Below are 22,282 nucleotides of genomic sequence, written 5' to 3'. Positions count from 1 at the left end.
CAAATCTAACACATTTCATGAACAACACATAAAACATGTACGTTGACTCTTTCCTTTGTCTTTAAGAAGTAAGAAACATCATTTAGCACATCACTTCAGATTCAAGGCTATGCAGATAACCAAGCAATATGTTTATAAGTCCAAACCTCTTGAAAACCAACCATGGTGTTATACTTTGACTCCAAACTGAGCCTGTGTACCCAATTACATACTTCAGAGAAAACCATAAACATTTTGGTGGAATCCCTAATGTTCTTAGCTTGATATTTGTACAAACACCTTGAGGTGCTCTACAATGTGTGCCTTTTACTGAGTAAAATGCAAATCACTTTCAACATAAAACACCATCCTAATGCATTATACAACTCGTATTTTGGGGCATAAAACAGAATTACTAAGTCAGAAATGAAACTACAAACAAACACGTGACCACAATGTCCCATAAATGTTGGATGATATGCTTTGATGTGTACAGTATATAAAAGTTGTGAAAATACTGTTCTTTGTGGCCTTTGATTAAAAGTTTGCATAAAGTTAGAGGGGAACCATATGCGAGAGCAGAACCAGATAGAGCCTATATGTGTATAATAAAAGTCCAATTCATTTTCACTATGTAGTAAAAATCACCGCTGAAGATCATTAAACCTTATTTTACATACACTCTCTATAGAAGGCACATATTTTACATGCAAATCAAACAGTTTGAAATGGCCCTCGGATTTGCATTATTAAATTATGCATACAATGTACAGCTGTAACTTAAAAATGTACCCCTTCAGATCCAGGCTGAATTATGGTCTGGCTTTTACATGAGTGAAAATGCATTTACAAAGTTGCATATGTATTTCAGTAACAATGGGTTGCCAGGTTTGTTGCCTGAAATCAGTGAATATCGTTCCACAGTAGTTTCCACTTTTTTTATTAAAACTTATAGCAACGGCAATGAAGACCTGCTACTAATTTATGTTTGTGTCAGTGATGATAAAAACAGATGAGGGGATGGGAAATCAATCCATTTCCGTGACATAATTTATTCCTAATGAAAGGTCTTTAGCTGCATGGGTTTAAGGAAACATTAACATTTTAATACTGCAGAATTATGCAACGAATCATGAAAGGCTGTAAGAATTAATTATTAAACGTTTGCATATTCTATTAACGGTTGTACAGTCAATCACTTGGTTATGGCCCAATTCAGTGGAAAACACGCCCACTTCTCCTGTCTTCCTAAATCAGACATGGTATTGACACGCTGGGGATTCTGGGTATATTATTCCACAGGGATTGAGTCTATAGATAAATCTTGTGAACTGACGGAGGGGTGAGTGGTCTGTTGAGGGGTTGTGCATGAAAACAGTCGTGTCCATTTACCAGTGGCACCACCAGTAAAAAGATAAAGAATAAATTTTAACCTTTTACCTTTTGAATTAAAGACCTTTAACACAATATGTTTTATGATTTAAGTCAGCTAATTCAAAAGAAATTAACATATTATGGGATGCCATACCTTACAGTCCTCCCAGTAGTGTAGGAAAAGACAATGAAAATGAACAGAGCCTTTATTTTCTTAGGAAAATGTTTATTCATATAAAGATTTACAATATTTAATTCATTATCAAATATGTTACCATATATGCCATTGCTTACACCGTCAGTACAACTCTCTGCACTGAATATCTACCTGAACTGGATCATCACCTCCTGCTACAGTACCATGGCAACATACAGCAGTCTCACAACAATCTTAACTGGATGAACTGAAACAGTAAGAAATGCATTAGGAAAAGGTGTCAGACAACATTTGACTACATGTTTGGTGAAAAGAGTTGTAAGAAAAAGAGGTTCAACTGGTTTTGAGCAGTCTTAGGAACTGTCTTTCTTTGAGGGTGACCTTGTTCTTTTGGAGCTATGTTGCTGAACGTGCGACAAATAGCACCGTAGCAGAAAAAATCTGTCTGCCAAATTAAATGGAACTGCAGCTTGTAAATTAACAAAGAAATGAAAAACAAACATTTGAACACACAGACTTCATTCATTTACAGACATGGACATTCATATAGATTAGACATAAACCTCATAATTAACTTTGGTTAATAAGAACACAGACGTCATAGTGCACTTCTGAATCAACACTGGTTAGAAAGTAGTGTCAGATGCTGATAGTCAAAGTATGAAATACAGCCGCTAGTTATTTATCATGCAAGTGTGCCTGAAACACTGTTGGATGCATGGCTGCAACATGTCATGCATAGATCCTTCTGCCAATAATGTGTGTCACGGGAAGACATTAAACAGCTAGCAGATTGTCGTTGCTGCCAGCAGCTCCATTGCACAAACCTTATTCATCGTTATCTAAAAGAAAAAGACAAGGGCAGGTGGATACGGAAGAGACAATCAGGTTGAGCCAAATAATTCATCTTATAAAAAGTGCTGTTCACACTCAGAAGCAATACTGGCATGAGGACATGATCATTTCTTTCTGAAATTATTCAAATAAACCCCAGAAAACTGCTGCAGTGCATGGGTTTGCTTTGTTATGCAGCCGTGAGATGCTTCTTTTGCACATCTTGAGATCAGTCCTCGAGGGAAAAATATGACATTTGAAGCCTCTATTTCTTCTACTGAAGACAGTAAAAATAGAAAACAAAAGAACAGACATGTAGAGATATTTCTGTTAGAGAATATATCTGACGACTGCTCTCCTCCTCAGGGAAACCTGTCAAAGACTAAAGAAATACGCTTCCCAACTCCTTCGACTGTGGCCCTTTTCTGACAACTGACTGGGCACAAGGTAAGATAAAAAAAATAGTGTTTCACATCTATTTAGTTCCCTTTTGATACAGTAAAGCTCTCTAACCATGAGGGGAGCAGCTTTCAGTGATTAAATTAAATGCTCACTGTACTGGTGCAGCTGTGTGAATGTTGGAAAACCAATGATAACAATCCAGCGCTGTTGCTGACAAAGACAACTGAACACAGTTGCTGACCAGAACAGTCGAAACAGATGCACACGCATTTCTGTGGTTTACACAAGTGCTCCAAAAAGTCAGCCAGAGATAAATAGAAACAGACTAAACAGACAGACTAATCTAACTGGCTGTAACGTGACATACTTTAGTCGCATTTCTGCCAAAATACCTGGGACTTCAGATAGTTTGTTCAGATAGGAAAAGAGGCAGCAGTTTTTACACTGCATTTTTGTGCATGACGATTTCTATTCCCAATAGATTTCATCCTCAGCACAGAAGCTCAGTAAGGCATAGACTGTCACATGCTTTTTTCTGTAACACCATAATAATGTAACAAAGCACAAAGAAAACCTGCAGAGTAAAGCTCATTGATAAACTGTGCATTCATTATTACAGAGGACTACCTGAAACACAATGAAAAAGAAAAATGAATTTATAGATTTTTTTTTTTGCATGCCATGAATCTACACTCAGCCTACCCTCAGATTAATTGGTGTTAATTTTGTACTGGCTGCGGGGTTAGTTTATATATTGTAATTGTAGCATATTGTCATCACAATACAGAATGTCATGTAGATTGTGTAGGCTTCATATGCAACTACAGCTTTTTACAAATGGCATCTAAAATAAAATACTAATCAATCAGAATCAAGCAGAATTGTTAAAAAAGTGAAAAAAAAAATAAAAAAAATTGTTGAACGCCACTATGCAAGTTCCTGAGTTCCTTTCAAGAGAAAGTACCATCTCCCAAGAAGACAGGATCTGGGGGTGTACAACAGACCCACCAGGACTACATCTAGCCCCTGGTTCCTACCATAGAAAACTGATCACGTTCCTCTGAAGGTTCCTAATTCCTGATATGGATAGAAAAGTAACTCAAATCAATAAATAAATGATGCTCACCTTCTTGGTATGCACCGTCTGCCATCACTAGATGAAGTATGTTGGGATACAGATGCTGGTGCTCCGTTCCCAAAATGCTCAGGACCAAACTGGAGCCCAGGTCAATGTTCTCATCTTCATCTTCATGTATAGCCTTGAACAGCACATAGACATCTATTTAATCAGTGCCATGTTATAGCACTTACAGGAGCAGTGAGGTTGCATTAGTACAAAACATTTTATACCTTAATCTTATTGTAGGCCTCAATGAATTTCTCAAAGCCCATCTGCTGCTCCAGGTTGAAGCGAAGTTCCTCCAACCGACTGAAGATGCTGTCGTGATGCTCAGCCTCACCGCCCTGATCCTCACCACTGCCATCTTCAAAGTGACAGGAGTATAATTTGAACAATAGCACTTCTACACTTGATTAAAGTGTGCAAAAATGAATTATTTATCATAGATTATGAACCATTTGCCATTAAATCTATTTCTTAATCTTACCTGAATGCCACTCTTCATTGAACTGGTGATTGTTTCCATGGTTCTCTTCGCCCACACCATTGCTGAGCAGCTCCCCCGCCTCCTCATCACCAGGACTTCCATTAGAGCATTCCTCATCCTCATCTTCATCCTCTTCATCCTCCTCTTCCTCCTCCTCCTCTTCTTCCTCACCATCATCATCGTCATCATCGTCATCATCGTCATCATCGACAGCCATCTCATTGTTTTGATTGATCTCTGCTGCTATCCTCTGGAATAGCTCTTGGTCTGGGGGATTTCCGTTGAAGTCTCCAGCTCCACCCTCTGGGGGGCTTCTCATCAGGTCACCATCTTGCAGCAGTCTCTCCATGGCCGCCCGGACATCGCGCAGGTCCTTGTCCTCATATGCACTGAGGAACATGGCATAGTCTTACAACTAGGGCTTCTACAGGTTTCAGTGAGTTGAATTCAACACATTTTAAGATCATTATGGCAGCATTTTACGAGATATTTGTCATTCCATTGCACTAAGGCTGGACATTGATGATGTAAATACAGAACAATATCAGGCAATGGAAGGTTATACTGGTGGCTTTATGTTTTTCTGACCTCCCAAATGACTCTAATGCCTTTATCCCCATGCTGTGAATGTGTTTCTTCCCACAGGGTTTAGCAGGATTCAAAAAAGAACTACATCAAAACTGATTAAATCCTGTGAGACATTCCAGATTATTTGATTTTTATGCAAGTCCCATATTAAGTAGTCTACACCAATTATCTGTATTTAAAAACACTTCAAAACAATGACAATGCTGCTTTTTATGTTGAGAAAATAATAAGAATGAGGTAAATGGTCGGTGATATTTATCCTTCATTTTACACTAACAGAGCTTGACATGAAGTTTGTTGGTTGTCATACTTACTCTTCTCACTGTGTGTGTGTTAGGGTTAGCACCACAAGAGACTAGTCTTTTAATTTCATTGTACTTGTGCATAATGACAATAAAAGCATTCTATTCTATTCTATTCTATTCTATTCTATTCTATTCTATTCTGACTGTAAGTACTTATAATTTGCAGAACCAGACAGTAGGGTATAAAGCCACCCCCCACCCCCATTTCCTGTGCATCTGTTTCTCTTACTCTTCAGTCTCTGATTGGTCATCGTCTTTAGCTGTCTCATCCAGGTCCTCAATTTCCAAGTTGTGGTCTGGGGCTGCATTCACAACATTAGTCACTGCAGAGCCCTGCTGAGAACTGAAGAGACGACTGAGGTCTGGTAGAGAGCAGGTTCGCAGCATCTGAAAGAATGGTGACACACAGGACTTTAATGCACCACAGACAAAAAGTCTTCACTGTTGAGACAGAAGTTAATTTAAAAGAAATGTAAACATTTGAGCTACAGCTGGATTTAACAAGTGATGTGACTTACCCTAACTGAAGAGAAGTTAATACAGTGTTACTGATATCATGCAGACAAAGTGAAGGAAAATCCTAATGAAGTGAACATTTTCAGGACGGCTATGTCCTCATCCAAAGGATGTGAGGGATGACTTATTGGTTTAATGTGCATTAAAATGATGCAGCTCATATGTTATGGCCTTTTCAGCAGGGTTATTATTGTTAAAGATGAAATAAAACTGGCAGTGAAAGAACAATGCGATTGATTGAAGTTAAAAAAAAACAAAACAACCCTACAGTTTACAATGTAACACAATATAATCGTAATGTAGTGTAAATGGAGTACAAGAATACAATGCCTGTGCAACATATAGGATTTTAAATAAACTAAGCTTCTGTCATAACACCTAAAAAACTAATACTAAACCTGAAATTTAAAAAAACAAAAGCTACAACTTTAACAACTCAAAAATCAAGTCTGAGCAAAAACTAAGGAAAATTTCAAAACTGTAATAACTCATGTTTGCGGCCTCAAGATTTTAACCTAGCAGAGCACGCACTGGAGATTTTGGACTGACATTTTACACAACGCTCTCTACCGTTATCCTCACCAGATAGAAAAAAGGAAATATTTTTGGAAGACTGACGTTCTTTCCTATAGCAGACCACAGAGACTTGTAGAATCAATGATAATGCACATTGAAGCAGCAGCAGGTGATGGCCCGAACACCTCATTATGGCACTTTGTTGGTTTTTTTTTTTCTTAAATTTGACACCCATTTATATGTGAAAAATCATTAAAACTCAGAAACTCAAGAAAACCAGCTGAAAACTCCTAACAAATTCATATTCTATGTATACTTTAGTCACACTAAGGGCCCAGGCTGAATTAAGTCTGGCGTGTCCCTGATGAAGGTTATGAAAGATATAGGTTGATGGATGCTCTTCGTGTCCTATCAGACCCACTGCATGTTCAGAATATCTGATTAATGACTTTGGCTCCATTCTGGACTCCCTCATTAATAAAGAAGACTGAGATTCTACCTAAAAATACCACACAAGCTTCCTCATATACGTCTGGAACGAGAACAATTTCCTCAACATCCGTCTGTAACAGCCCTTCACCAGGTAACTTTAACATTTTCATGGATCACATCATGTCATGTGATCTTTTAGGTACAGTAATTACTGTCCCTCTTTATGCATCTCATTTCCCTGACAAAAGAAAAATCAAAAGTGTGCTTATTATTTATGATCCGCTGGTAGTCACCTTGGGGTTGTTGGCATCAAACATGCCTGTGGAGAGGCCGATGAGGAGGGCGTCATGATGCTTGGAGCGCAGAGGTGACACAGAGCGTGAGCGAGAGGCCAGAGAGGAGGATGATTCATCCACAGAGGACTGGGCTGAGAGGATTGCAAGGGCGGCAGTGCGTCGGTGGGCTGGGGAACAGAGCTTCATAAACAGGGGCTCCTCGCTCTGTGCTAGTCCTAGGAGACGAGAGGGAGGGAAGGGCAGATTTAATTAAGATAATAACCACGTGGAAAAAAAAGTAGCACTGCCTCAACACACACTAATCTCACCAGATGCAGTTTGTTTCTCTACACTCTTCTCGGTGTCCTCGTTGCTTGATGGTCCTTTGATGCCCTCTGCTGGCCTAAAATGGAAGTATACAAGTATAACATTTGCGGAAATATTTAAGAAACCCTTCACGCCAAAATAAAAAGTCTGCTACAGTTGTAAAAAGCAGTGCTGTTAACTTGAATATATTTGCAGATATACTGTAGAGTGTAAATCACCACTACATGACAGTCAAAGGCAGCTTTCTATGTTAGTACAAGAGAAATAAAAATTCACATTGACTTGTGGGCTTCCTGCTCCCATGCCTGCTGCACACCAGCTGGCGCATGTTGGACCTGTGAAGCGTTTTCTTCCAAAACCAATGACTCCACATCTGCTGGATCTGAAACAATTTAGGCCAGATTGAATTAAATTTGACAGAAAATATACACGCAATGAGGAGAAACAGTGTAACCCCACATCAATATGAGGTCATACTAACCCTGAGTGTCTGTAAAATTTGTTGGCAGTTTTACTCTGTCCTCTGCACTGGCCACAGTTGTTTCCTGGTTCGAGACCTCCATTGCAGCTGCACTCTCCCTCTGAACTTCTGGGCTCTGTACCACAGCAGATGGTGTTGGCTCAGAGGTCAGCACTTCTTTTGGTGTCGTCGCAATCTCAGCCACTGCTGCCTGATTAAGGATACCTGTGGACCAGAGTTAGCAGTTTTGAAATTTTCATTAGTTTTTATTTCTCATTTTACAGTTTGTTCTTAATTTCAGTTTACTTTTCTGAGTGCATTAGTATTTTTATTTTGAGAAATTGATGTGTTCTTGTGTAGTTTCTATTTGGTTTTGGTGTTAGCCTCTGTCTTTCCATGTATCGGGAAAAGACGTAATATGTAGAAGATGATTTACGATGTAACAAGTTACACTGGGGTAGCATTTTATGTATATATTATTGTGTCATTTTCATTTTCAATATTCTTTTGGACAAGTATTTGGAAGTAGTATAGTGACCACAGTGCAAGGAGTGCAGAAATGAAACTGATTTTACCTGCAATTCTGTTTGTTTTAGTGTATCTATCATCTGTAACTTACGTTATAGATGATATGATTATAACTTTAAGTAATGAATTTATTTCCTCACTGTTTGTTTTAGTCATTGTTAGCAGTAATAACTTGACTATGGAAAGCAGAGGATTATTTGTGAGTAATTAAAGAGCACATTTTAATTATTAGATGCATTCTCTTCATTGTGACAATAACTGTGGTAGTTTAATTTCCCATATGGCCTCAATATAGAAGTTTTACATAGTGGCAAAAGTAATACAGAGAAATAATAAAGTCATACCGGAGACATCTCCACTGATGCTGACATTCTCCAGCTGCTGAGTTAGCGGCTGAAGCTCTGCCTCTTGAAGGACTTTAAGAACCTGAGAATCTGGATTTACTCCCCACATTTTCCTCTGAACATCTCCCTGCAGTGCACTTAATGGTAAAACATCCCCTACAGTTTGATCTGAGAAACACAGAAATAGACACAGAAGGACGACAAATACAACTTGACCAACTAGAGAATGATGCCCAGGAAATCTGCTAATGTATTCTCTCCAAAGGAAAGGAAAACTCACCAATGGTGGAGATGCATGTCTCCTCTAGAGTTTGTTGAGCGACAGAGAGGACCAGGGGAGCTCCAGGTTCCCACCTTTTTCTGTCTCCACCAGAGAACGGTCTTTCTTCTGGTCCTATTGAGGTAGCTACTGGGGAAACAAAACCTCAAGATTATTTTCAAAGCCTTTATACTAAAGTTTCAATTAAAGAAGTAAGACTGAACATGTTTCATTCACCAGCAGTGGTGGCACATGTTTCTACTGAGGTCTGAGCAACGGGGAGTACAGGTGGTTCTGCAGCATCCCCTTTATTTTGATCAGCAGTTGAAGTTGGATGTTTCTCTTTCTCAGAGCAACTCTGTTGGAGATCTGGATGTGGTTTGACTAAGGCTGGTTGTGTTTCCTCCACCTCCTCTACCGGGCTCTGGGCTTTGAGGTTCTGGTTTAGTCTGCGCAGGATCTGCTTTTTCTCACTCTAAAACACAAAAGGCAGTAGGAACATTTAGTGTGATTACAGCTTACCTGTCACAACAAAGTGCACTCTATTCATGGTGGATCTATATTTTTATCTATACTCTTTTTTCATATTTGTTTTCATTTTATTGTTTTTACTTCCTCACTTCTCACATCATTATATCTCATCTGCTTTGTCTGGTTTTATTTTGTTTTGCAAAGCACTTTGTTAAAAAAAAGGGCTATAAAATTATTTCACATAATCTAATCAGTCAAATAGAAGGAGCTCATTGTCACTTTTAACAAAATATGTTTTGTGATCACTTATTAACTCACCTGGGTGACAGTAGCAGTCTCTGGTTCAGGCATGCTTTCTTTTAGTGGAGTGATCTGCCAAACACACAAGGCAAAACCATAAATACTTAAACAAATATATGATGTGCAGTGCGATAAACTGTAAGTGTATACTAACGGCTCCAACATTCTTCAGGGCGGCAGTCATAGATATGGCCGGGGTTGAGGGTTTGGATGTGGGCAGGGCTGGAGCTCTGGCAGCTGGATCTGGCTGAGAGGATGCAGGTTGTGGAAGAGGACCGTCAGAGGCAGGTGACGGTGTTGCTGCTGCTGCCACCAAAACATTCCCTGCTGCCATGCCAACCTTCACCCCCTGGGCTGCAAGCTTTAACAATACACAGAACAATGCTTATGATTAGCCTATAATTAAACTAGGGCATCAGTAAAGCCCATTAAAGAACTAATTTAAAGAACATTAGAATGAAACATGGTTAAACATACATGCTCCTCCCACGCTTTCTTTTCTCTTTCATATGCTTCTTTTCTCTTCTTCTCCAGTTGCTCTTTCAGTACAGCAGCACGGGCATTGGCTTGGGCCTAGGAAAGAGAAAATGTAGAAATCCATCAAATGCTCTACAGCTATATTTGTGTATAGTAATTTTTCAACTTATTCCAGCCAAACTAAGCAGTTACTTTAATAATCCTAATTAAGTTTTTACTTTTATTTTTCCTGTCTCATAATCGTCTGCATGCAGAAGCAGCACATTAAAGTGTGTTCTCTTTTTCCTGAATTGGTTGTTGTCATTTTAGAATTAGTTATAGCACTCTTTGGACTGCATTAGTGTATCTGTGTGATCTGATACCATTTTCAGAACAAGTCATAAGGACCCAGGTAGGAAGGGCTGGTTGTTTTAAAATTAAGGGTGAGGTTGACTGACCTGATGGTTTTTGTAATCTAATACCCTGCTCTGTTTAAAGTACATCTGACATAGTTGTTGACATAACAGCACTACAAACAAGGTTAATATTTAGGTTTTGCACAAGTAACACTTGTAACAGTTTTCCAGACAGGCTTACTTTGAGAGCTTCTATCTTCTTTCTCCTGAGCTCTGCCTCCTCATTGGATTCCTGGCTGTCAGAACCATCACTGTCATACTGAAACAGAAACCAACAATAGTCAGGAGCCCAAATGTCAAGGAAGTTGAAAAGACTTTGATTTAAGGTGCTCTGAGGCTCTTAGATTGGAGGACTGTACCTTCTCTCCTCTGAGCCGGGCTTTGATCTGCTGACGCTCATTGAAGTTCTGTAAGCGGATCTGCCTCAGTCTTGCCAAGTACTCCTGAAAACAAATACAGAAGTGTTACAAACCTTCACATACATTAAGAGTGGGTACAGCATTAATAAAATGTATGCAGTGCACACGCAATCAGACATACAAAAATGTGGATATGTCGAGAGCAACTCTTCAAAGCAAAGCTTTACTTAAACAATATCATGTTACAATAACACATTAACAATTCAGCCAGACAAAAAAAATCAATGAATAAAACAATGAGTCACAGATTGTCAACATAATTATTCATCATTATTATCCACAGCAAAAAAAAAAAACTGTAATAGAAAACTTAAACTAAATGGGCATGGTTATTTATAATAAATGACAACAGCCATTACTGGGAATGAAACCAAACAGTGAAACACAACACACTGGGCAGGGACTGGTGCAAGTTGTTGGATTGAAATATGGATGCGACAAAGGTATTTTATGAAGGTAGACAAGCCAAGCCAGGCGTGCCATGAATGAAGTGGAGTGTGGGGCTGGGCATTCCGGCCTGGGCGCCTACCTCCTCCTCTTTGTTGACTCTCGGTCTCCTGCAGCGAACAGAACCAGCCCGGCTTCCATAGATGGCTGCCAGATTTTGCCGAGCACCCTGTTTACCGTTCAATTTAACCACACTTTAGAAGGATGCAGCCCTTAGATTTCATTGGAACAACAGTCATGACTTAGGGCCTTAAAGCTTATTAAAGAATTTGTTTGGATGTCTTGAAGTGAGTTCATATACAGGACTTATCAACAGTAAATGTATTGTCTGATTCAGTGCCAGCACCATCTGACTTTGGATAAGCAGATAGAAGTCACAGCAATGCACTGATGAGGCTAGAGCAGCAGTAAAATTTACATAAAGTCAGAATCAGTTTAAGTTTATGTACTCATAGAATATTTCCACTTATTCACCTTGTCATCAGAAAACCTAGTTTTGGCAGGGAACTGAAGCCTTGAAGGTGTTTTTAATCGCACAAAACACAGAAGTCACTAATCTGCTGTAGTACTGCTTTGATCAGTTAATTAGCTTGTTAGTCCAGTCTATCTGAAAAAAACCCAAAAAAAAACACTGGAGCCACACAATACAACACAACAAATTAAAAAAAACAAGACAGTAGTACACTACCAACCTCTGTATTCTCCAAGGGGAGGTTTTGTCAAAGGAGTTAGGTGGTTTTCAACACAGCAATACAATGATCTGAGTTCATTGTTAGAAAAGGCTTTATGACAGCAAGTGACAAAATAATATTGTGTATACTTAAAAGTGATGGTTTTTAAATGCACTTTTTCCTGTCATCTTCAAACTTGATTTGTGTTGCCTGCAATCTACTGCAGATTACAGATCTACATCAAATAATCAGAGCCTTATCCTTGAAAAACGAATTATATGAATGTGAAAGTGGTCTGTCATACTGATTACTGTGATGACAATTATCACCCCATGCTGCAGAACTTTTAGCCCATTGTGGCTCAATGTTTTAGTTTTAGAACCTGCTCAGGTTCATTTAATTGTGTATCAACAGCTTATTTTGTTCTCTGTCATCATACCATTTGCTATAGATAGATCAATGGCATTTTTCATGTCAGTTCATATAAACACAGATTCAGTGTGTATGGAGACATGACAGCGGTAGTATATTGGAAAAGGTTCAATTATTTTATTTGAGAACACAGCAAGCCACAATACATACCAGCTGTCCCTCAGCACGGACTTTGTTCAGCATGGCTTCTCTCTTACGCTGTAAAAACTCCTCAACCTGATAGGCCCGTTCAGGAGGCACCTGACCACGCTGCCTGAAAAAAGAATGCAGAATGAAAATGAACTACCTTCCACACAATAACAAAATAGATATTGATATAAAGTTTCCAAATCTGTAAAATGACTGGGGAATGCTGCTTGACTGACCTACTAATTTGAGCTTGTTTTGAAACGTGCTGGAGCCGCTGCAGTTCTCTTTTGATTGCATTGTGGTTTACAAGTCGGGAAGGACCATTGGGTAGCACTGGGCCAGCAGCAGCTGGAACACTGGTTACACACCATGACAGAGCATTAAATAAATATATTAAGACATAAACTTAATGAACAAATGAAACAAAGCAATAAAATACAAGTGAAAAAGTAAGCGGAGAATATTAAGACCCCTGCCCAGTCACACAACACTTTGCCCATCCTGCTCACAAATATATACAGTATGTGAGAATAAATAAATAAATAAATAAATAATAGCGCTGTCAAACAATTACAATTTTTAATCTGATTAATCACAGGGTTGCTGTGGATTAATTTCAATTAATCAGGATTAAATATCATTCATTTTGAATTTATATTAATTGCGTTTCTTTTTGCATGAGCAAAGAGACTCAAGAAAGAAGGGAATATATATGGACCTAATGGGTTTATTAAACACCTCCAACAAAACAACTTAACAACTTTTTGTCTCTTTTTTTTAAGCAAACTTTTATCCACATTAATGTGGCCCTGTTACTCCTCTTTCAGCCAGCTACTAAGACAAACTAACTTGTTAACACTGTCCGAGAGGAGAGCTGACTGCTTCTTATTTACAATGTTGCCTGCAACTGAGAACAGCCTCTCACATGGAACAGTGGTTGCAGGAGTGGTGAGATACACGGTATTTGAAGCTGGAAGTGCTTTGGTGAAAATAAAACTCCTTCCTGCAGAGTGTGTATAATACTTTATGTCGGTCGACTGTTCCGTCTTGGGTTAGAGGGCCAACGTGCTGTTTAGCGCCTTCCATCTTTATGGGTTGGTTCTGCTGCCTGTCAATACTGGATCAACTGCCCATTTGTTCATGCGCGACGGTAACTCTACTTGGACAAGCTGCCTCAAATACAATGGCAGGGACGTTCAGAGTCATTCTGGCTAATAAAGTTAAAATTTTTAAATCAGATTAATCATGATGATGGATTAATCTGCGTTAACGCATTAATTTTTCCTGCCCTAATATGTATATGTATATGTATATGTGTGTGTGTGTATATATATATATATATATATATATATATATATATATATATATATATATATATATATATAAATATATATATATAAATTTACTCATGGGGTCAAATGAGTGGCCATTTTTGTTAAAAAAAAAAAAAGTTGTAAGAAATGCATAGAACTGTGTTGAAATAATGCTAATACATTTGTGCACAGACTACTGATATTATTTGACAGTGGAAGCTATATTTTCAGAAATATTGGATTTTGAACAGCACGTGTATGTGAAAACTTTTGCTGGTGGACGGACGTGACATTACCCATGATGCTCTGGTCAGTACCAGTACTTTATTAGTAATAAACTTATATACTTACTATTATTGCTAATTATCCTCTTATTCATAAAAGTTAGTACTGTGGATCTAAAACAATAACAGCTTAACAAAAACACAAAATGTAGCAGTGGACGGATGTGACATGGTTGTTACGGATCCCATCATAGTGCTACTCGGCAGCCATGTCACCATTTCCAGAAATGATCCCTGTGCAAAAACTAGTATCATAATTATTTATTGTATGGTTTATCATCATACTAAAGAGTAAATAACAATATAGAATTGTTATTTCTTTATAAAAATGCTTATTAGAAAACTGTTGATTTAAAAAGTGACGTGACATTCTTAATGTATGTATTCACGTAACATAAACAGGATGGATCAGCACCATACTCCATATTGCAACCTGTAAAAATAAAATGTGATATGTAGTATATAATCTTGTAAGAACAATTGTGGAATCTAAAAGAATAGAATAGTTTTTCAGGTTAATTCAGTTAAAATATAACTTGGCCATTTGTGACATGAAAATATAGCATTAATTGTGATGAAATTGGACATTTTTGACCTGAAAACATAGTTCATATGACCATCAACATGTTGCAACAGAACTGAAATCCTGCAAATTTGCATAACTTGCATTTACCAACACAAAGTTCCTTTGGGGATTCACTTATATTGATTTCTTATGCACGAAGACATAAATAAGACCTCTAAGCAAATTTTAGCTGAAAAAAAAAAAAAAAAAAATTATATATATATATATATATATATATATATATATACACATACATACATACATACGTATATATGTATATAAAATTTATTTTTCTATTTTTTTGCTAGTATGTGCTCTATGCCTAATTCTACTTTCTTTTATTCTCATTTTTTCTGCGTCTACCATTTCCTTCCTGTTGCTTTTATGCATTATAAGTTTGACATGTGGAATAGTATTTTACGTGAAACTGCTTGTGCTGCCATTTCAACTGGAACTCTGAAAGAACTCAGTGGTTCTTTCCTGGTTAAATAAAGGATAAATAAAAAAACAAGTTGGCAAAAACAAGCTATCATCTGAACTTACTGATTAGGACTGCCTGCTCCAGCTGAAGATCCCTGTCTGCTGCTGTCTTTTGACTGTGGTTTAACTTTTTGGTCATGTGGAGCATGGTAGTGCTCATAGGGGTTTGGAGTCGGACCTGAAGCAGAGCTTGGGACATGGCATGGGCCAACACCTGCAGCTCTCTTTCCAACACCTACAAAGCACTAAGATTATAAAGTAAAAGGGTGTTAAAAACCACAACAAAACAAAACAGAATCAATAATCTTACAATGCCATGTAAAATTCAGAGATACTGAATAAATGATAATACCTTTCTTTCTGGGCTACTTCCTCCGCTTGAACTCAAAACGTGCTTCCAGCCTTGTTCTCTGGCTTGGTTAATTCTATTGATCTTTAAGAAATCACAGATTCATCATTTACCAAAGGACTTACGGGACAGCAAATAGTAAATTCATCAAATACGATGCTGTGGCCCCTAAACTAAGAATTCAAAGTAGAAAAATGCATCTAACTCCAACCAGGCAGATCTTAAAACTTACCTTTTCCTTTTCATATCTCTTCATTTGCTCTGCTTTCAAAAGGAACATCTGAGGGCAAAGCAGATCCGAAAAATATTGATACCAAGTCATCCACTTAACCTTTGTTCAATCAAAGAATGTATTGAGGCATTTGCAATATAGCTGAGAAAACAAAAGGAAAGTGTGGTGCTGAGAACAATACATCCAATGGACAAAAAACTCGTAATGAACGAATTAAAACAAGAAATTTGCTTAAATATTGGTAATAAAACATTAAAATAATAAAACCACCGAGAATAATTGAGGGAATTACAATACAATTGTGTATTATTTCAATGCTTGATTTATTGTTTATGGACATGCCAACATTTTTCTTAATATTTTTAACTGTACTGAATACTGACAATACATACTATGGATTACAAAGTGGTTTAGGATTACTAAAGGAAACTTATAAATCAGCAAAGAAGTGATGTATAGAAAGACAACATACAAGAGAGTGTCATCAGTATATTGATTTATATAACCTGAGTTTTAAAAATAACAATATCAACAATAACAAAAAAGGCCAAAAATTCAGCCTTATGGAAAACCCATTATAATTTACACAAAATCAGATTTAATGTTTCCAGTGACCACAAAGATTATGAGATATCTCTACAACCATCCATCTACAATGCACTCACCTGCTCTCTCTGTTTCCGCTCTTTCTCAATTAGCTCCATCCTTTTCTTTCTGATACCATCCTGTAAGATGAGGCAAACATATCTCAGTTTGAAATGTGAAGAAGAAACCCACTTTAAGGAAAGAGGCAGGACTGCTCTGTCACTGGGCGGGAAGGCAAGGAGGTAAAGTTTTGTTAAAATGGGAGAGCTAAAACAGAGGGAACACTCCAAATGGTCCAGGAGCAGAAAACGGGTGAAGATAGGGACCAAATACAGTGTAATGAGATGGAAAAAACACAAAAAATGTTGGAAGGAAGGGACCTTCATGTTTGAGTAAACTAGAAGGAAGAAGGGAAGGGAATTTAACAGTGAATAAAGTTTTATGGGGCTCTCAGTTGTACCTCGTGTTTTTTCCTCTCTTCTGCCACTTGACTCACTCTTCGCTGGGGGGCTGCTGGGAGAGGGGCCTGAACAACATACAACACTGTGGTTCAGAGGTGGCCAACACACTATGATGCAAAAACACACACTCACACAGATGGATGATGCCTTTGACATGTTAGAGTAGGAGCTCAACATCAAAAAGGACTCTTACACCCAGAACAACGACAAGGAGTCATGAGTGGAAGTGAGAAATCATATCAGTTTACTGTTTACTAACCGGTTTATGCTTCACAGCTGGTTTTTTCTCCACAGGCTTTTTGGCAGCATCTGACACCTTCCTCACTGTTAAAGGCACTCCGTATTTGGTGGCTGGTTTGGTAATCTTCTGGGCGGGAGCAAGTGATGTGGAACCAGGAGCAGGACGCTTGGCTAATTACACAAAATGAAAATAAATGAATGAAAACAAATACATAAGATAACATTCACAAGAAGATGCAATGTTTGGGTAACAATCATGAATAATGAGTATGGGACTCTAGGACTCTGCAGAAAGAAAAAGGAAAGAAAAACAGAAAAAAGAAGAAGAAAAAAAAAGACAGAAAAAAAAAAATCGCACAGTTGATTGACAAGTCAGATTGGCAGCAAAATTAATTTATTGTGGAAGTGCCAAAACACTGCAGAACAGCAAATAAACACTTCCAAATTCTGAGGTCATTGGTTCACATAAACCTTGACTGAATTAATTCCAATTCAGTTCACACAATTCTTAACATGGAATTTCAGTATATATTTACTTCAGTTCGCAACAGAAGAGGAAGAAAAAGAAATGGAAGAAGATAAAAATGAGGCAAATTAACATCATGACAAAGTCAGACTCACTGCTGTCTACGAAGGGAAACACAGAAAACACAGCTGATAACACCGGATGTGTTAGTCTGCTCCCAAAACTTGAGTGTGAATAAATAAACACAACAAATCTGAATAAAACACGTGTGTAGTCTGGACGCTTCTGTAAACTGATGCCATGCTTTCAAAAGTTCAGACTGGCTAATTGCCATTATTTGGAGTCAGCTGGGGGTACAACAATGTATATGGAGTATAGCATGAAGGGAAATTCACAAGAAATAATAAAAGATTTAAAAAGTTGCAGAAGTTCATGCAGGAGGAATGGCTCAAATTCCTGCATGACACTTGGTTAAGGCTACTACAAGCATTTGATACAAGTTACACCATTTAAAAGCACAGCTACCCAGTATCAGTGAGGTGTATGCAAACTTTTGAGCCTATGTGAAAGCCATTATACTTAATAAGCTGAACTGAAAAAGTCTCTTGCTCTTATTGCTCTTATTCTACAATTCTGCTTCATCAAGTAATTGGGTTAACTGAACTAACAGAGGGAATATATAAAAATGTTGCCCCCTGGATTTAACTGAGCAAATCCTTAAGAGCCTTCAATTAAATAATTCCTGCAGTTATTAATATGTTTCAGCTTCAGTTCTTTAATCCTAACTGATAAAGTGAATAGCTTCTCATTTCTTAACCATCACTTTGTGAGGGAGCATAAAAGACTTGTTTCTGGAAAAAGGGGAAAGGGGCATGTGGTCTGATGAGTCCAGATTGACCCTGTTCCAGAGTGATGGGTGCATTAGGGTGAAAAGAGAAGCAGAAGTGATTAGCCATCATGCCTAGTGCCTACAGTACAAGCCTGAGGGGGCAGTGTTAAGATCTGCGGTTGCTTCAGTTGGTCAGGTCTTAGGTTGAGTAATGTTATGTGTCCAAAAAATGAGGTCAGCTGACTAACTGAATGACCAGGTTTGAATATCAGTAGATTGTTTCTTTGTTTCCCTGATTGCACAGACAAATTATAATATGATAATGATAGGATTCATCAGCCTCATGAAAGAGTAGTTCAAGGAGCATGATACATCCATTTCACACATGGATTAGCAACCACAGAGTACAGACCTGAACCCCACTGAGAATATTTGAGATGTACTGGGAAAGACCTGGGGGAAAGTAGCGGACCAACTTTCCTATCATCAATACAAAATCTTGTTCCAAAATGAATGTTGTGGTGTAAAAAAATGTTGTGACATGTATTGTAACAATTTATAAACACTGCATAGTAAAATCACACAATGAATGTGTCCCATAATCAAAGCTAAAGACCATCCAATGAAATAGTGTATGAGACTTATTTTTGGCAAGGCAGTTTATGTATTGAAATAAAAACTTGTTTTAAGAAAACGCTTGAAGGCACTAGGCAAAGATGTAGGAATCTCTATTTAACAAAAGGTGTCCTTGAATATTTAAAGTCCTGCATTGCATTATACTTACCTGGTGGCCCCTGCACCCCACCCACTTTAGGCTGCTTGTGAAGAAAAGTATGGCGAAATTCCTGAGCGATAATCTGGAATATGGAAAAAAATATGTTTTGTTCAAACTAGAGCACTGTACAGATGATGTTAAATTAATTGCATCAAAGATAATTAATGATATGTTCTACCTGTGGTGTGAGGAACTTTTCTATCTTACAGGAGAGGAAAGGTTTGTCTAGTATGCTGCTGACTGACGGTCTTTCTCTGGGGTTGCGTTTAAACAGCTGGGCCAAGAGGGAACGCAGTTCTTGGGAATAGTGAACGGACACAGGGGGGTATGATCCACGGATGATTTTCAGAACCAGGTTTTTCATGTTGCCGGCTTCAAACTGAGAGAGCACATTAAGCATATTATTAAAAATCAGGGAAGAGAAACAATTGAAGATGATCATATCTGATCATTTAAAGTTAGGATAAAGCTGGGCAATTGAAGTTACAGACTAGATAGACATTTTTGACTGTCAATTACAATTTGCAAACAGCGCATTTAAAGAAATCAATACATCAAAGAGTACTTCAATGTTACGTAAGATACATTTGCATTCATCTGCATCATCACACACATACACACACAATACTTACTGCATGCTTAAGAGTGCACATTTCATATAGGACACACCCTAGGGCCCAAATATCACTGCAGAAGGAGGAAAAGTAGGGAAAGTGAGAGGTGGGTGGATACAAATGGGCTGGCAGGGATAGGTTCTGGGGTAGGATTACATTCATTCAATAAACTATCCACAGTTGTTGGAAAGACTTGCTTTTTCTCTGTCACAAACACAATAGAAAAAGACTTAAAACACCTGAGTGCACTGTTCTTTACACATCAGCTCTGTTTAATTTACTTCATTTGTTGTAACTTAAGTGGATTAGATTACTTGCATACATCAAATAATTAAAGAACAAATCAATAGCGCTTCCTGCTGTTGACATAAATAGGCAGTTTTAATCAATAAAGAGGAGACATGACACTGTTACATCTCCCAGAAACCACTACCCAATTCTGCATGAATCAGAAGTTTACTGAGGGATAATTACTCTCAAACACCACAGAGGAGACAAAAAGTGAAGTCACATCATCCTAAACTGTCAAGTTAGTACCTTTTGTTGTTATATGGTTTATTTTCGCAGATCTCTGGTGACAGGTAATATGGTGTTCCTATGCATGTTCTTGCCAGCTCTACAGTGCTGAAAATGAATAAAAAACAGAATGGAAATTGCATCATGCCTTTGTATTCCTAAATCTTGGCTTAAGTCATCGGGATATCTATAGAGATGACATTGCGCATACCTGTTCAGCACTCTAGCAATCCCAAAGTCCCCAAGTTGTACAGTCCCATCTTTTGTCAAAAATATGTTCTGTATAAATAATGAGAAGAAATTTGTCTTTCACAAATTAAAATCATCTCTCAGTAAAGTCAAATAATGTGGTGCAAGAACCAATTGATACCTGTGATTTGATGTCCCTGTGAAGAATTTTTCTATCATGTATGTGCTTCAGCGCCAAGCAAATTTGCACAAACCAGTTAAGGATCTACAACAGAACACATTAAAACCCATATATTATTACCTTCCATGATACACTTTATTTGTCATCAGAAATTAAGGCAACTGGCAACTTACTTGCTCTTCTGAGAAAAGCACTCCTTTCTGAGAATTGATCCTCTTGAAGAGGTCTCCACCCTCACAGTAGTCCATCACAATATACAGACAACCTCCCTCTAAAAATAATGTAATCAGTGTTGAATTCATAATCATTATTGTATGCCCTAATATAATCACAGTATGTTACTTCTTTCATAGTTGAATTTACAGCAAGATTCTACAGATGATACAAATACCTTCAAAAGACTCCTTATACTGGACAATGTTGGGATGGCTCATATTGGCAAGTACAGCAACTTCTTTTCGAGATTCCTGCCTCTCCTTACTTGACATCTGTCACAGAAAAAGGGAAAAAGAAGGTGGTTACAGAGAGAGACAGAAAGAACATCTCATACTACCAGTTCTATAGATTATTGTAAAAGTTTCTTACTCCAGATATGCCAATCTCCTTGATGACGTATTGACGCCCATCCTCTTTTGATGTGACCAGGATGGCTTTTCCAAATGAGCCTTCCCCAATTTTCTTCACCTTGTCGTACTTGTCCATGTTATTGGAATGACGGGCTTCTCATGCTGGGTCTGCAAGAGACACGCTGCAAAGCTAAGCTTTGATCATAAAGCTAAAAATTTCACAGTTTGAAGCTTGTTTGTATAAAAAAATGAATTAATCCATTATTGTTAACTTCCGTAGTAATGGATGTGTCTCCTTGTTAATATACGGTCGTCGTAGCTCCACTGACAATTTATGTAAAAAAGAAAAAAATGCCTCTTTTGTCAGACAGGCTGTGATGCTGAGAGATATCACATTTACACAACTGGTAGCATGACAGCTAACGTTACCGTTGCAGAGCAGCTAGACAAACCAAAATTAGCGACAAAGAAAACCTTAACGTTAGATATTTGCATGCTGTACACAACAACGAATAATACAGTTAACGTAGCTCACTAGGTGCCAGCGTGGAAATGTTCTTACTTGCCTTACCATTAGTCTTTTTCGTTGCTATCTCACAGAGGGTCTGGTACATGCTACTGACATCGCACTCTCTAGCTAACTAGAGACATGTTTCTGGAATTTTCATTGGCCGCCGCTTCATTTACTGATAGGTGATTGGTCTATATAGCTGTCCGTCTATCCTCCACAGGGCTGTTGCTGTGGACATTTTCCATAGCAACCATAAGCGGACCGTGGCGTGGAAGTGCACCGACGAACATATTTTTCGTGGTTTTGCCCAGCTTGAATAGTTTGCACTCTGTCATACAAAGGCATTTGAAATTGTCAAACCCTTAAAAACGTCGTTTTGATTTCCCCTCAGCCTAAACTTTTAAGTGCACTTGCGTTCAGTTTACAGGGTATATTTTATATTATAACCTTTAAAAGCGTCATTCCTTTGCCAGTGTTAAACA

General features: G+C 38.0%; 1 protein-coding gene across 6 annotated transcripts; it reads right to left on the bottom strand.

Annotated features, from left to right (window-relative positions):
- Positions 1–1,564: 1,564 nt before the first annotated feature.
- Positions 1,565–21,924, bottom strand: nek1 (NIMA-related kinase 1). Of its 6 annotated transcripts, none has more exons than XM_030131506.1 (36): positions 21,861–21,924; positions 21,309–21,457; positions 21,115–21,211; positions 20,897–20,994; positions 20,724–20,807; positions 20,565–20,632; positions 20,375–20,461; positions 19,856–19,910; positions 19,402–19,602; positions 19,233–19,305; positions 17,173–17,324; positions 16,913–16,978; positions 16,533–16,592; positions 15,868–15,915; positions 15,639–15,719; positions 15,350–15,531; positions 12,881–13,000; positions 12,666–12,768; positions 11,495–11,581; positions 10,906–10,989; positions 10,728–10,805; positions 10,152–10,247; positions 9,829–10,035; positions 9,693–9,746; positions 9,141–9,378; positions 8,925–9,053; positions 8,645–8,812; positions 7,794–7,997; positions 7,589–7,694; positions 7,315–7,388; positions 7,004–7,221; positions 5,476–5,633; positions 4,354–4,742; positions 4,097–4,230; positions 3,873–4,005; positions 1,565–2,352 (listed from the first exon to the last, which is right to left on the bottom strand). In XM_030131506.1, the coding sequence occupies exons 2-36, from the start codon at positions 21,423–21,425 to the stop codon at positions 2,339–2,341; spliced, it is 4,263 nt and encodes a 1,420-aa protein (XP_029987366.1). In that variant the 5' UTR covers positions 21,426–21,457; positions 21,861–21,924; the 3' UTR covers positions 1,565–2,338. The 6 variants fall into 6 exon arrangements, with proteins under 6 accessions (XP_029987366.1, XP_029987369.1, XP_029987368.1 ...); XM_030131509.1 differs by having other exon boundaries at positions 8,925–9,050; XM_030131508.1 differs by having other exon boundaries at positions 21,856–21,918.
- Between the last annotated feature and the right edge of the window lie 358 nt (positions 21,925–22,282).

This window comes from Sphaeramia orbicularis, chromosome 4 (genome assembly GCF_902148855.1).
Source record: "Sphaeramia orbicularis chromosome 4, fSphaOr1.1, whole genome shotgun sequence".
Classification (NCBI taxonomy): Eukaryota; Metazoa; Chordata; class Actinopteri; order Kurtiformes; family Apogonidae; genus Sphaeramia; species Sphaeramia orbicularis.
This window is presented reverse-complemented; position numbering and strand designations above follow the sequence as displayed.

What these genes read in the sequence shown, in the direction of transcription:
- nek1 (XM_030131506.1), bottom strand. Translation starts at nt 21,425, where the DNA reads ATGGACAAGTACGACAAGGTGAAGAAAATTGGGGAAGGCTCATTTGGA. An exon ending in CAGCTGTGAAGCATAAACCG is followed by an intron (nt 16,979 to 17,172) that starts GTTAGTAAACAG and finishes TATGTTGTTCAG; the next exon opens with GCCCCTCTCCCAGCAGCCCC. An exon ending in AGGCCTACAATAAGATTAAG is followed by an intron (nt 4,006 to 4,096) that starts GTATAAAATGTT and finishes GTGCTGTTCAAG; the next exon opens with GCTATACATGAAGATGAAGA.